This window comes from Rhagoletis pomonella, unplaced genomic scaffold, assembly GCF_013731165.1.
Source record: "Rhagoletis pomonella isolate Grant_MI unplaced genomic scaffold, Rhpom_1.0 Rhpom_scaffold_00010, whole genome shotgun sequence".
Taxonomy (NCBI): domain Eukaryota; kingdom Metazoa; phylum Arthropoda; class Insecta; order Diptera; family Tephritidae; genus Rhagoletis; species Rhagoletis pomonella.
The window spans coordinates 11756773-11771712 of record NW_023458564.1 but is presented as its reverse complement, the minus strand read 5'-3'; the positions used below and the strand labels follow the sequence as shown (position 1 = coordinate 11771712).

General features: G+C 35.9%; 1 protein-coding gene across 1 annotated transcript; it reads left to right on the top strand.

Annotated features, from left to right (window-relative positions):
• Positions 1–11409: 11409 nt before the first annotated feature.
• LOC118746040 (UBX domain-containing protein 1-like) lies at positions 11410–13319 on the top strand. The gene is made up of 3 exons (XM_036479769.1): positions 11410–11625; positions 12313–12879; positions 12949–13319. Exons 1-3 carry the CDS (start codon positions 11576–11578, stop codon positions 13280–13282), a joined length of 951 nt encoding a protein of 316 aa, XP_036335662.1. The 5' UTR covers positions 11410–11575; the 3' UTR covers positions 13283–13319.
• Positions 13320–14940: the final 1621 nt, after the last annotated feature.

Sequence of the window (14940 nt, the reverse complement as noted above, 5' to 3'; positions counted from 1 at the left end):
AAGATGAAGATGAAGATGAAGATGAAGATGAAGATGAAGATAAAGATAAAGATAAACATGAACAGGAACATGAACATGAACATGAACATGAAGATGAACATAAAGATGAACATGAACATGAATATTAACATGAAGATGAACATGAACATGAACATGAACATGAACATGAGCATGAACATGAACATGAACATGAACATAAAGATGAACATGAACATGAATATGAAGGTGGAGATAAACATAAACATCAAAAGCGATAGCGACAAAGATAGAGAGGAGGAAAGTGATAGGGATAAACAAGAAATACAACTGAAGAATGTGCGATGTTATATTGTTGTGTGTTATGCTACATATGTTATGTTGTTTAATCTTATGTTATGGTATGTTCTGTTATGCTAAGGTCTAAGCTAAACTCCCCTCCACTTAACCCATTCCAACTATTTAATGCTATTGCAGCTCAATTCAACTCACATAAACTATCCTTAATTTTAGCGGTTGAATTTCAACCGCTAGGCGAACACCAGTATTATTAAAAGGACTATGTTCTGTTTGACGTACGTCAAAGGTCAAGTAGAGAAGTAGGAACTTTTATGACTGCCCTTTGATAGCACGGTTACATAGCTTAAGAAATAATATTTTAAGGACATTTTTATCAAAGTTTATAAATACGACATTTGACCAGTTTTGTTACACAATTACTCCTACAACCACAGGCAAAAACATTGGCTACAATAAGTAATTTTTTTGCCATATATACGTTTTATCGGTCTACTTGCAAAATATTCGCAAAAGCTCCGCATTGATTATTGCGGATGTGAAAGCGAATGCGAATGTTAAAATTAATACGGAAGCTCCGCGGCTGCGAATGCGAATGCGAATATTCGCAACAACCCTGAGCCGTACATAGATAAAGAAAAGGATAACGGCAAAGGTAGATATAAAAACAAAAACAAAGACGCGTAAAGATAAAGGCAAAAATGGAGACTAAGGTAAATTTAAACACTTTACTTATATAAGTTAACGCCACAGAAGTTAACAGCGACGTTCACAGGCGCTATGTCTACCAAACTTGGATATCATATAGCACAAGTTCCGTAACCGTGAGAAACAAACTAGGCACATGGCGGTTGCATGTGGCAACATCCAACTCCAAGCTTAGGTTAAGAATTCGATTGTCAACTAACGTTAGTTAAAATTTTAGCTCAATAAAGATAATATGAGCACGTCATAGTGCACTAAAAAATATACTTGTTTATAACTTTACCCGGCAGTAAAGTTAAGTGGCGCCCAACGTCTTGGGTCAGTAAGCGCGGAAATTAATAAAATAAAGTTATTTTGGCCAATTGCCTAAAAGGAGCATAGTGCCATAGTGCGTAAAGGAAAAATAATTTCTTTCTCGGTCAGTTCGCCTTAAGCAGTCGCCGTACCATACGCTAATAACTTTGTTAAGGCGTAAATAAAATAATCGTTTTCTCGGTCAGTTCGCCTCAAGTAGCCGCCGTACCGTACACAAGCAACTAAGCCGATAAGTAGCCAGATCGCCGAAAGAAGCCGCCGAGCTACAAGAACACCCCGTGGAAATTACTGGACCCAAAAGGAACCCAGCCTGTAGTGTCAGTCCGCAGGCAACCTCGTCGACCGTCGTCTTCTGTACAGGACCCACAGTAGCGCAGACGAGCGCAAAAAAAATAACTTCACCAGGAGCTGCGAGGAATTAATCGTAAGAAAATTTAAAATTTAGTAATAAGGAATTTTAGTACGGAAAAAATATTTGAAATATTGAAAAAGAAAATTGAAACTTATTTAAATAATAAATGGGGAATTATAGCACGAAAAATAATCATAATTGGAATATTGAAAAAAAAATGAAAAAATAATAATTTCATGAGAAAAATTCAATTTAATTCTCACTATTACAAAGGAAAATATTATGAAGAAATATATCACAAACAGTGTGGAACAAATATAAATTCGAATTGAAAAAAAAGGATAACAGTAATAACAGAGCAATAACAGACTATAAAATCATAATAAAATACAACAAAGTTGAAGCACTCAAGAGATCCTTCAACTTATAACAATACCCTAACTCCGCGACTCCTTATACGGACCCTCCGGAGTAGAAAGGGCCCTCTTCCTCCTGAAGAGGTTACAAAAAATTGTTTGATAATAAAAAAATTAAAATTTTTTTCTAAGCGTAATAAGGGGAGCATAAAGAAATATCGCAAAATGTCAAATAATAATTTGATTAGGCCACCTGTGTTGACAAGTAATCAATCACAACCAAGTGCAGAAGCATCTAGGGAAATGAGTAACCAAATTGCAGAACTCGTAAATAGGTTAGTCGACGCTAGATTAGGACAAAGGGAAAACTCAACAATAGAAGTAGATCAGACCATTACTTTGACAAACGGAAATAATGTAGGTGAACTCGACCGAATTAATAATTTTTCTCATGCACCAATATTCAGAGCGCTTTTAGAGTATAATACAATCTCAAAAAAAAATTAAATATTGATTTTTCATCACAAAGATCTGTTTTTAAGTCAGCCATAGGTGATCTGTATCGTTAGTTTTAATTTTCCATAAAGAGGTTTCATCTGTGTATACATTAGGTTTAAGAAAATTGTATATGTACCTCTAGTCTGTAAGATATACCATATCATAGACTGAGTATATCGAAATTGAAATTGAAATTGAAATTGAAATTCCCCACGTAGTTAGAAGTCTTCGAGAATTTTCGGGTGGGCCAAGGGAATTCAGCTCTTGGAAGAAGAGCGTAGAGCGAATAGAAAAATTTATGAACCTATCTGCGGTACCCCAAAATACTTCGGAATATTAAGCGTAATAGGAAATAAAATTACAGGACAAGCGGACAAGGCATTGGAGTCGTACAATATAGCACTAAATTGGAAGTCCATATGCAAGTGGCTTACGCTGATAAGCGAGATCTCGGCACTCTCGAATATCAAATGAACTCACTTTTATAAGGACGGTTAACTACAGAAGAATTTTATCAGAGTGTCTACTCACATATATCGCTTATTTTAAACAAAATATCCTGTATGGAAATGAGTCATGAGACACTCTGCATTATGACCCAAATATATCGAGATAAAGCTCTTGATACTTTCATTCGCGGTCTGAATGGAGACTTACCCAAACTATTGGGAATGAGGGAACCGGTTGATCTCCCTCAAGCTTTACACCTTTGTCAAAAACTAGAGAACCAATACTTTAGGACAAATTATGCTTACGGAGTAGCAAAAAACCTTCATAATCCTAATTCAGCACATCCGGCAATTCCCTCTAGGAATCCTAGTAACCGCATTAATCCAAATACTAAGGGGAGCCCCTATTTTTATCCAGAATTAGCATATTTCCCACAGCTGCCAAGAAATCCCAACCCTACTCCAAATTCTGGGTTAGGGTATACCTATTATAACAATCCTAATAATATTAGAAACAATTCTGTACCACCTCCTCGTCCTCTAGGACCTAAGCCACAAAAAAAAACCAGAGCCAATGGAGGTAGACCAAAGTGCTCAAACACGAAATATAAATTACATGAATCGACCGACGCTAAACAACACGTCTCAGGGTAAAAGACCTGCGTCAACATAGCTCTATACTGACAAGAGGCAGCGTAATTATAATATAGAAATCCAGCACTACGAAGACGTTAGGGATAACAACGAAGTAGCAGGAGAATCGTTACACGACTACGTTTATCCTTCCGAAAACCTAGGTGAAAATTACCACACAGAAAGCGACCCCTTAGAAAGTATTGACTTCACAGACATTCATTTTTTAGAATGAATAACTCTTCATTGCCTTACATCGAATGTTAGACAAGCAATGGAGAGATAATGAAAATATTAATAGACACTGGCTCTAACAAAAATTATGTGCAGCCCCAGTTTGTGAAGAAACCCATGAGAAATGACAACCCATTTTTCGCGACCTCTATAGGAGGAAATATTTCAATCACCCACCACACTTTTGAAAATGTCTTCGGACCATCAAATTCTTCTTGCTGCCAACATTAAAATCTTTCCATGCCATTACAGGAAACGATTCACTAAAAGAGTTAGATGTCGTAATACATGCAAAGGATAACTATATGTCAATAGGAAACAGATTAAAAACTTAATTGAAACAACAGTTCTCACAAGCATAAATCTTATCAATATCAGAACGGAACATTTAAACCAAATTCAAAAAGTAAAAATGCAAAAGTTATTTAGTAATTTCAAACGCTATTTGCCGACCCCGAAAAAAAATTAACTTTTACTACCACAGTAAAAGGCGAGATTCGCACCAGCACAGACAGACCAGTTTATATTAGAAATTACCCTTATCCAATGTGCCTAAAAGAACAAGTGGAAAACAAATTAAAGATTACTTACGCGATGGGATCATTCGACCATCTAGATCACCGTATAACGCCCCCGTATGGGTAGTACCCAAGAAACCACGATGTAGAGAACAAAGGTGGCGCCGATCTCGGTACCGCTATTCCGCTCTTAGTGAATTTGACAGAAGCGCTGTTTTTATGACGTCACACTTGTGCATCTTGTTTATGTTTTCTTGCATCATTTTTCTTCTTCTTCCATTCTTGCTCGCGTTTAGGCATTTCTCTCTCGCGCAGTTTGACGTCACACAAAAATTATTCTCAAAAATCCTCTCTGACTGGCGCAATCTTGTATTCTATCATTCTTGCCAAGAAACTAGGCGCATCAGGAGAAAAGAAATACCGTATGGTGGTCGACTATAGAAAGTTAAATTTAGTAACAGTGCCCAACAAATATCCCAATCCCGAAATCAAAGATGTATTGGCACACTTCGGTAAAAACAAATATTTTTAAACAATCGATTTAAAAAGTGGATTTCACCAAATCCCACTTAAAGAATCGGATATTAAAAAAACAGCGTTTTCCATAAATAACGGTAAGAACGAGTTTACTCGACTGCCTTTTGTGCTGAAAAATGCTCCAAAGAGCGCTAGACGATATTCTCAGGGATCACATCGGCAAGCGATGTTATGTTTATATAGATGATACTAGCAGACCCGGCGAACTTACAACTTACAAACTGGTGAGTATCATTGGTCCACATTCTGTTTAGTCACCGTAAAGCAAGGACCGCAATGGTTCTGATGGTTGATTTAACGGCAGTAATTTAACTTTAATCCCTGGTGCCTCCGAATCGAGGATTTTTAGCAATAACTCGGTTCCAGCGCCACTAAAAATTATAATTACAATCGTTTCGGTCGTTTAGGAGGAGTCAAGCCACCAGAATAAGTCTTTTACATACTGACACTCTTCGGAATTTTTTTCCCATACAAAAAAACTCCCACGCATTTGTTATAAGGAGAAAATGCGCAACATCATCAGCGAAAAAAATTCTCAAAAATCAACGGTATCTTATAGCCATTAAAAACTTGCACTTTATGATACTGAAATTGAGTGAACTACAAAACTGCATACTCAAAATTTGGTACAAAAAAATTTATTACGAAAAAGAAAAAAAAACACTATTCTGGGTGTATATATTTACAGATAGGTAATTTGTTCCATATGTTTGGAAAGCACCACTTCCCTTTTCCAGTAGCCCTAAAGTCTATATACCAATTTCCAGGACATTACCACAAATACTTTCAGAGATATACGGTATGAAAAATTCGATATGTATGGGTGATGCCACGCTCCCTTAATATATCCAATGACCATCAAGCAAAGGTGCAGGAAATTGCTTTAATCAAAGCCTAAGTGGAAGGTTCTACCACCCTTTATTTCTTTGCTAGAGCTTCTCAAATATTGCAGAAAACTCGATTTTTTGACACTTTGACCTCGTTTTTTTCTTAAAATCTGGAGCTGATGGTAACTTTTAGTTTACGGACTCGTAATCAGCACAAACAAATCTGTCAAAAATTGCGTTAACATTTGCTGCATCAAATTTCTTTCCATTTTTGTTGGCCTGTGTAATAAGTATTGTTAAATAGCCAATATCCGCATGTTTGCGGCGCCTTCAAACACCTTTCGAATTGTAAAACAATGACTCGATTCGATTAAAGATTTTTGGGGATTGATCGGTTCTGGGCCACCTATCAGAAAAAATATCATATGTGTTAACCCAGCCAATAAGCTACCTACGTGCTAAATTTCAAGCAAATCAGACCATTAATAAGACTGTTTCGAATAGTTCGGTCTCTGACCCACTTAACGGAAAAAATGAATCCTATATGCTAATCTAGGCAAAAGGCTACCAACGAAACAACTGATTTTTTTAAGCATAGCTCGACCCCTGCGCCAACTATCGGAAAAATTAAAACTTTGTGCACTCCTTCTTCTAAACACGTTACCAAAAAAGCAGCACCCATTCGAATCGGTTATGAAACATAGGAGAAAATTGTTCCCAATTGATCCAAACTCTAAACGAATTTCACAATTATCCGAAACTTTGCAAGCTTTCGTCGAAAAAAATTCGAATTTTTTGCGCTCTTCCGGATTTTTCCGAGTTTTCCACTTAGAATTTTCTATTTCCATTCGAATGCCATTCCGAAGGAATTGCACACAAAATTCCATACAAAAAAAAATCAATTTTCGATTTTTCCAATTTTCCGACTTTCCGGAGGGTTATGTCGGCTTTTGTCGCAGCCAACTTAATTTCAACATGTGTTGAGGAAATCCTAAAAAAGAAAGAATGATAGTGCCCTTCACCAATGCATTAAAATGTCGCTCTGGAAATAAATATATAACAATTAACATGTTTTCTTAAAAATAAATGCAAATTTATCTAATTTTTCCACCGACAGGCACGAATATGATGTTCAAAACAGAAACAATGACGACGAGTTTTACACACATTGTAGTATTTTAGCGCAAACGATAAGTTTCACAGATATTTTAAATTTTTGCCTGGAACATGCACGTTTATCGTTATTATTGGAAGAGCAAGACTTGGCATGTATTTTAAAGGACTTATTTAATCAATTCAAATGAATAAAAACACATTCTTCTAGATTATTTCTCATTTTACATTTCAAAACTGAAAACTGAACTTTTTCTGAAACTTTAATGCAACTCTGTGCGGAGAATGAGAGAATTGAAAGTCAGGTGATCTCAGCTGTTTTCAAATGTAAACAAACAAAAGTACTGGAAAAGGTATTAATTATTTACTACTTTTAATCCGTTAGTGCATACTATTTCAAATTAAACGTAGAAAAATGTATAATTACAGTCTTATAAGCCTGAATATATGTTTGTATCGGCAGCTCTACACACACACAAACTTTGAAAAAGTAAAAGCCGTAAAACAAGGCAATTTCCTATAAGACTGTAAAAGATTTTCTAAATAGATCAAAACTCATAAATATTGATAATACAAGCGAATTCCTAATTTAACCATGCAGCCACTCTTTTCTAGTGTATCAGTAGTTCATTTGGCTCAATATTATGACAATGCAGCAAAAGTTATTTAATATAAAAACTCGCATTTCCATACGATTTTTGTGTACGTTTTTTCCATTGATAACCAGGATATCCTTTATTTTGCTACTTTTTGAGGACAAAAATTATACAAATCCAGCAATTTTAAATATTTACATTGTTCTGAAAACACCAAGCTCTTTAAAAATCGCGATAAAACGAATTACTAAAATGGACCATTTAGATACTATTGCCCAATGAATAAAAGTATAGAAACTAAAATCGGCAGCACTGAAAGTAAGCATGCCGATCAGTGATCGGACTTCTATCACATTGTGGTAGATCTGCAACTTTTTTGAGCATCTACCACATCTACCACACAAGGTCTGACATCTACCACATATTCGCGTTTTTGAGTACCTAGGGCCTGTGCCAATTGATAGAAAAGTTCTCTGGATAGTAAATTTTTGACAGCTATGAGGTGAATAAAAATGTTTGATACGGCAGGGCTAGTGAAAAATTTGACAGCAAGCATTATCAAGAAGAAAAACGAACAACGCACGTATAAACATAAATTAAAGAAAACAAAAGCGAGTGGAAATAAAAGAACATGGTCCCGCCGGCAAAAAAAATAAACAAAAGCTATATAACTTGTAAGATTTAATTTTAGATTTACATATGAAAAGGCGTTATGTATTTTTTTAATTAAGAATACTATTTTACAGGGAGCAGTTCAGAACGCAGAATCCTTCTGGAAAAGCGCATTGACAAGGATGTTTGGTTCAGTTCAAAGAACGCCAACAGCAACGAAGGCTGGAAGTGAGTAAGAACAATATAAATAATTTGAAGACTTTATTAAGCAAATGACTTCGTACTCCACTGACCATCCGTGGCGCTTTATGGGAATGTGAGTTACAATTTTTCGAAACGAAGCAGAGGACAACCTAAGATACATTTTTGTAGTCTTGTTATCGCCGTTCATAATGTTGCTTAGTATTTTGGAATAAACGTCTTGTTGTCTTGTTGCATGTACATTATACCCTAAAACGACATATGTTTTTATTGGAAACAATTGTACACGGTTTTAAACATTTTTGTGAACACACTTACCAGACGGTTTTGACGTGTTTTTATTTCTACTATTACTGCTAAAAGGTCTAATAAATGCATGGATTTCAGTTCCAGAAGAATTGAAATCATCAAAGGCAAATATTTTCTATATAATTGCTGCATTTTATAAATAGCAAACACGATAGTCTTCTTGTGCATCAAAGCAACTGTCAAAAATTTCCAGCAGTAAAAAGTTACGAATTGGCACAGCAGAAATGTAAAATTTTCTCACCATAGTAAAAAGTTTTTCCACCATAGAACTTTTCTATCAATTGGCACAGGCCCCTAGTTTTATTTTTGCTCGACATAATTTTCTTAATTTTAAGAGCAAAAATTGTCCAACACTAAACACTATATATTGAATTGAATGATATTGTTACGATTATCCTAGGATAGCTTGAATCCTCGTCCGGATTTCCCCAAATATTTTGGTTCGTATAGCTGGATTGTTAAATAAATGCTAACGATGACCAAATTGTAGTACAATTAACTTTATTGTACAACAAACAATTTACAGTGCTCGCTAATACAGTAAAAACACTTTACAATACTTGTTAAAGCAATAACTACGCTTTACTACTTGTTAACACAATTAAACTTATAGCTTGCTTATTCGCAACTCACTTCTCTGCTCACTTTACTTGAAGCTTGCTGACTTGTAACTCATTCAACTCCGCTGTGTCGTGGCATATACCTGCGCTCGCACTCATGGTAACTCTAGAACGTTCTGAAGATCATCGCTCATTCTCTTTCTCTCGCTGTTCGCAGTGTTCATCCAACTTGACGTTTCTCTTTGTGGAACATTCTACGTCATTCCTCGAACATTCTGACTATTTCGCATAAAATAAAATGAAAAATATTAAATTTTCTAAATAATAAGTTTTTTTCGACAGGAAACGTGGTTTCATTATGTTAAATTTTATAATATATGATTTATAAAAGGAATTAATAGCGACAATTGAAAAAACGGCGATTTTTGTGAAAGTATTAGCAAATTTCAGTGCATCTAAAAATTCTGAGGTGTTGTTTACATTAACTTGAGAATTGTCAAAATCGGCAAATCCCAAGTGGCGGTTTCTGTAACGTGCCACATTTTTTCGCTACATCGTGATGTGATAAAAAAAAACGCTGGCAGCACTCCGCAAGGTTGCAAAAAAATTTATGTTCGAAAAATATCTTGATATGGACCGCTTTACACTGTCAAGGAAAAAAAATTGCCAAAACGCAACGCAATTTTTAGTCTCATTAAAAAATTTGCAATTTAGGTGAAACCTTACAGAATTTCTTTCTTGCACTTTGTAATACTAAAATGAAGTTTTTTTTAGAGTCTCATTAAAAAGTTTGCCGTTTAGGTGAACCCTTACAGAATTTCTTTAATTTTTGTACAAAGTTCGATCCAAAACCTAAGATCTACCACATTTTTTTCCAGATTCTACGACACAGAATTTTTTTAGTCCGATCACTGATGCCGATGTTGTCAAAATCACAACAAACATGTCGCTACAGCTATATAGCTATATAGTATATATACTGACAACATCTTGTTATTATTCCACCATGCAATAATACAACGTGATATCAGTGATGACAGCTCGATTTGACACTACCCTAGCTCAGTCGAATAAGAAGAAAAACGGGAAGAAATGAATCCCCATTTGGAGGAAAAATATAAAATTTCATATTTTCTTCTAAAGAAAATTGGCTTTTTTATAGTATATTCGCAATGAAATAAAATAAGATATAATACCTTTTTGAGAAAACAAAATGTGTATACTGAGAAAAAATAAAAGAAAATTCAACTATATTATTAGGCAAACAACTGTTAAAGAAGTGACACTGTTTCTGACTGCCTTGTCAATATGTCAATAACTATATGGCATGAATCACGTAAAGGCCTGTATGCAACTCTCAAGAAAAGCAAAAACAAATGACGTACAAGAAAAGTCTAAGAAATGTTCTTGAGTCAAATTTCCATAAGGCAGTACGCAGATCTTAAGAAATTTACTACGCTTTCTACTACGGTTTTCTAAAGGTTTTTGTGAAAAAAGAGCACAAGGCAACCCAGGTTTGCAATAGAAATATATGCCCGTTCCATTATTTCTTGAGGAAAGAGTGAGGCAACAGGCTGTGAAGTATCAAAAATGTCAAAATTCCTTGGACACACACACGAAATAATGGCAAATTTTTCTTTACCGTTTTCTTGAGAGCTCCATACAGGCCTTAACTTTGAAACGATAGTCGTTCAAACCATGATACAAAAACGAAGGTAGTTTCATTAGTACTATTTTTTGATTATAAGGCAGATTTTTGACATTTCTCCAGAAGTAAACGTTTAGCATAGCTTTGCCACATTAAATTTTTTGATACCGGAGATTTTCTTAAATGAATGGAGTCAGTACCGTCGGTAACGATGTTTAACTGAGGATTAGTGTTAACCAGAGATGGTGAAAATGGCCCTAAGGGCCGGTTACTCAATGTCTGGTTAACACTAATCTCCGTTTAAACATCATTATCGACGTGTTCGGCTCCATGCATATAACATGGAGTCGGTAACGTCGATAACGATGTTTTACCGGAGATTAGTGTTAACCAGACATTGAGTAACCGGCCCTAAATGTATCAAAATTTTTCACAGCTTACAAAATTGTAATGAAAACTTGGGTTTGTGTCTACAAACAGTCAAATACGGTCGGCAAATAATCTGGTTAAGTGTGCGCATCAGTTCGGACGGTCAAATTGTTGTCCGAAATTGGTTGGCCTATCGGATGCAATGTGCGCCTAGCGTAACATTATTATAATTTTGGATTAAAGTTACGAACTTTGGCAACCGCGATCACAGTCGTGGATTCGTCATTGAACCACATTAAATGCGGTAATGTGAGGAGTTCATTATTATTACAAATATTTGCGAACCAATCTGGCTGCTTTTACTTGGCATGATTTGTAACAATTTTGCCAAAACGTCGAGTTTAATAACAAAACGTTCTATTTTCTTCCGAGAAAGATTTCATCGGCTATATCAAAAGAAATAATCAATTATGGGTGACATTCAAACTCTTGTGGACATGGGATTTGCTAAAGAGAAAGCGTAAGTAACAATTGGTGCGGCTTGTGCGAATGCATTGCAAAATTTGCATCATTTATGTTTCCTTCGTCATTTAAAAGTATATACATATAAAAAGGGAAATGTTTAGTTATTTGCCCAATGTATTTGTGTTAGTTGGCGGAGGGGGCGTGGCTCTTGGTTACCCACCCACTGGAAAGAGCACAGTTCAAAACGTTCCCACGATAGTCGGGTCTACATCGCCGCAGCGATTTATATCTGGCTAGGGACTGCCACTCCAGCAAAACTCGCCGAAAACTTTTTGGGGAATTTGTATGCTGTTACAACATCATCACAGTTCAAACTTTGTAAAAAGTCATGCCAGAACCCCGGGGAACCATTTGGTGTGGTTAAAATTAGCATTTTGACACACAAAATGAAAACTCGGGTTACGGCAATCACGGTATTTTTGTGCAGACCACTTGTACTCCGGCTACGCTGACCACAGTGTTTTTGCGCAGAGCTCACAAATGTGCATATTTTAAATCGAATTCAATGATAAATTAGTGACCGAATATTATGAAATTAGGTTTTAATAAAGTTTAGATCCTTGACTACAAGTGTAAAATTGTTTTGATCGGGTCATCCATTTGGAACAATAGCCGAAAATCATTGGGCAAATAACTAAACCGTACCTTATAAAATCCCAAGACTTATTTTTACTTTATATAGAGAATATGCTATGAAAGTGACTAATAATAAAGGAGTGGAGCCTGCTATGGAATGGTTGCTGGCACATGCTGATGAAGATATTCCAGTAGAAACTGCTCCATCTGTGATTGTTGAGGACAGCGGTACAGTGGGCGAAAATACAGATCCATCATCATCGGCTGATGTTGAAGCAAAGTCGTTGAAATGCGATGATTGTGGAAAGCTATGTAAAGATCAAACGGAAGTAGAATTTCATGCTGCAAAGACTGGACATAGTAACTTCTCAGAGTCGACGGAAGAAAAGAAACCACTAACTGAAGAGGAGAAAAAGGCACAACTTGCTTTGATCGAGGAAAAATTGAAACAAAAACGACGTGAACGTGAAGAACGTGAAAAGGCCGAGGCACTGGAAAGAGAGAAAAATCGTATCAAATCGGGGAAAGATATGACTGAAGCACGGAAACGAATGGAAGAGCTTGAAATGAAAAAAATAGTAGACCAACGTAAGCGTGAAAAAGCTGAGGAAAAAGCAGCAAGGGAACGTGTTCGGGCTCAAATTGAAGCTGATAAAGCTGCTCGCAAAGCTAGGTGTTATTAACATTGCAAAATACATAATTTTCTCCAAAATGTATACATAATTTTTCGTTACAATTTTAGAGAGCAAAACCAAACTGAGCAACCTTCGTCAGTAACAACTTCCCCCACGCTGCCTGTTGCGGCATCTACAACAAGTGTTCGACAAGCGAATAGAGATTATACTCAAACTCGTTTACAAGTTCGCTTGCGTGATGGATCCACACTTACTGAAACATTCAACGTAAAGGAACCACTGTCTGCTGTGCGAGTTTTTATTCAATTGAAAACAGGTGACGAATCGCCTTTTAATTTAATGACGACATTTCCTCGAAAAGTTTTCACAGGGGAGGATTTTGAAAAACCTCTAGATGTGCTCGGCCTGGTGCCTTCTGCGGTGCTTATTATGACTAAATAAACGCAATTCCTTGGTGGGGAAAATTCATAAATATTAACTTAAGTGTGAGTCGATATAAATTTACTGGTGTAATTCATTGTAGCGTTTTATATTCAACTTTTTGTAGTATTAGTGGAGTATATTTGGTCAAATAAAAAGGCCAGTATAAAAGCAATACAAGCATGAGATTCAAGGATTTCGTCCGAAAAATTTAGCAACCCTAGCCACTTATGTTACAATTTGCATCGTGGTTCTTCGCTGTAAACCTTCAAAGATAAACTTGCATGACCCATTGCTAAGACGCCCGCATTATAAGTAGTGAATTTTTCGCTAGTCTTGACAGTAGTGACATTGAAATTTTATTTAATTGCATAGGTTTTTTTGGTATCCAAGAGCTCCCGGATGAAGGCATAAATTCACTTCATAGAAAATAAAGGCAATTTTCCAGGGACGTGCACCAGATGAAAATTTTGGTCTGCTCTGTTCAGCAGTACGCGCCGTTTTTGCACATTTGGATTGATTTGTCAAAACGTTTTTTGTTTTTTTAACCGGAGTTTCAATTCAGTTGTTGTTGTTGTAGCGGCTACAACAACCCCGCCCAGGACGGTTGGTATCTCAGTCGTTGTCGTCAAGTTCCACTAACGGCAGCCCTAGGAAGCGTGCAGCTTCTGTGGGTTTGGTCCACAGGGACAAGGCCGTTAGGGTTGTCGGGTTTTCCGGGCCGGCCGACAGCCGGTTCTACGTACCGGAATGACTCGGGTTTTACCCGACCAAGGGCTGTTGTTTCTGCGATCTAACCCCGTTTAGGTCGGCGAAGTATCTCAGAAGTTTCAATTCAGTCCGGTTTAACGGTTCGGGATTTAAAAAAAATGTGTATGTATGTATCAGAGAAAAGCAAGGAGCTACTTGAAATTGGAGTTCGGTTATACTGAACTTATGTATGAATGATTTGATACATGAACAGGGTGTCCAGATTGTTAAAAAAGAAAGCGCAAGTTCTAAAAAAAAATCGCCAAAAATCACCAGATTTTTTTTTAAATTTATGAAAACGATTTAACAAATCTTTTATTTTAAAAATGAGATCTTGTTATAATATAGATTTTAAAACCAAAAACGAATATAACGCCTTCAGAGGGTAAGAAAAAATAACACAAATCTCTTATATAATAGTAATGTACAAAAAATTTTCTTTAAAAATAAGCATACTTTTTAAAAATATTTGTTTCAAAAAATTTTTCAATAGGACTGCGCAATTATTAAATTTATTATAACTCAATTGATTAATCGCACAATCCGATTTTAATAGCTCGGCGCTAAAAATTAAATAAAAGCCTATAATAAAGCGAGATCAGCTATTTCCACAATTTCTTCTAAATCACCTATAGAGTCTGAATGATTTACATTTCTGTTGTTGCCATATATTGAACTATTCAACCGCGATAACATACTGTTTGATATTTCGAACTTAGTTTTTGTTGAATTCATTAAACTCGTTCAACAAAGCATGTGATTGCGGCAAGGATAATAATATGAATTTACTTATATTTCCAAACATTTTATTGCCTGTTACGTTTTTCACTCCGCAAGCAATTATCCAAAATTCTTCAGAGTCGGATGGAATAGTTCAGAGAAAAGTTATTTCATGGGAAAGTTAAAAGATTTAAATATTCAGTTTCCGC

Excerpts from the sequence above, each read along its gene's own strand:
- LOC118746040 (XM_036479769.1), top strand. The coding sequence starts at position 11,576 with ATGGGTGACATTCAAACTCTTGTGGACATGGGATTTGCTAAAGAGAAA. Across the intron at positions 11,626-12,312 it reads GGATTTGCTAAAGAGAAAGC|AGAATATGCTATGAAAGTGA; the intron begins GTAAGTAACAAT and ends TACTTTATATAG. Across the intron at positions 12,880-12,948 it reads AAAGCTGCTCGCAAAGCTAG|AGAGCAAAACCAAACTGAGC; the intron begins GTGTTATTAACA and ends TTACAATTTTAG.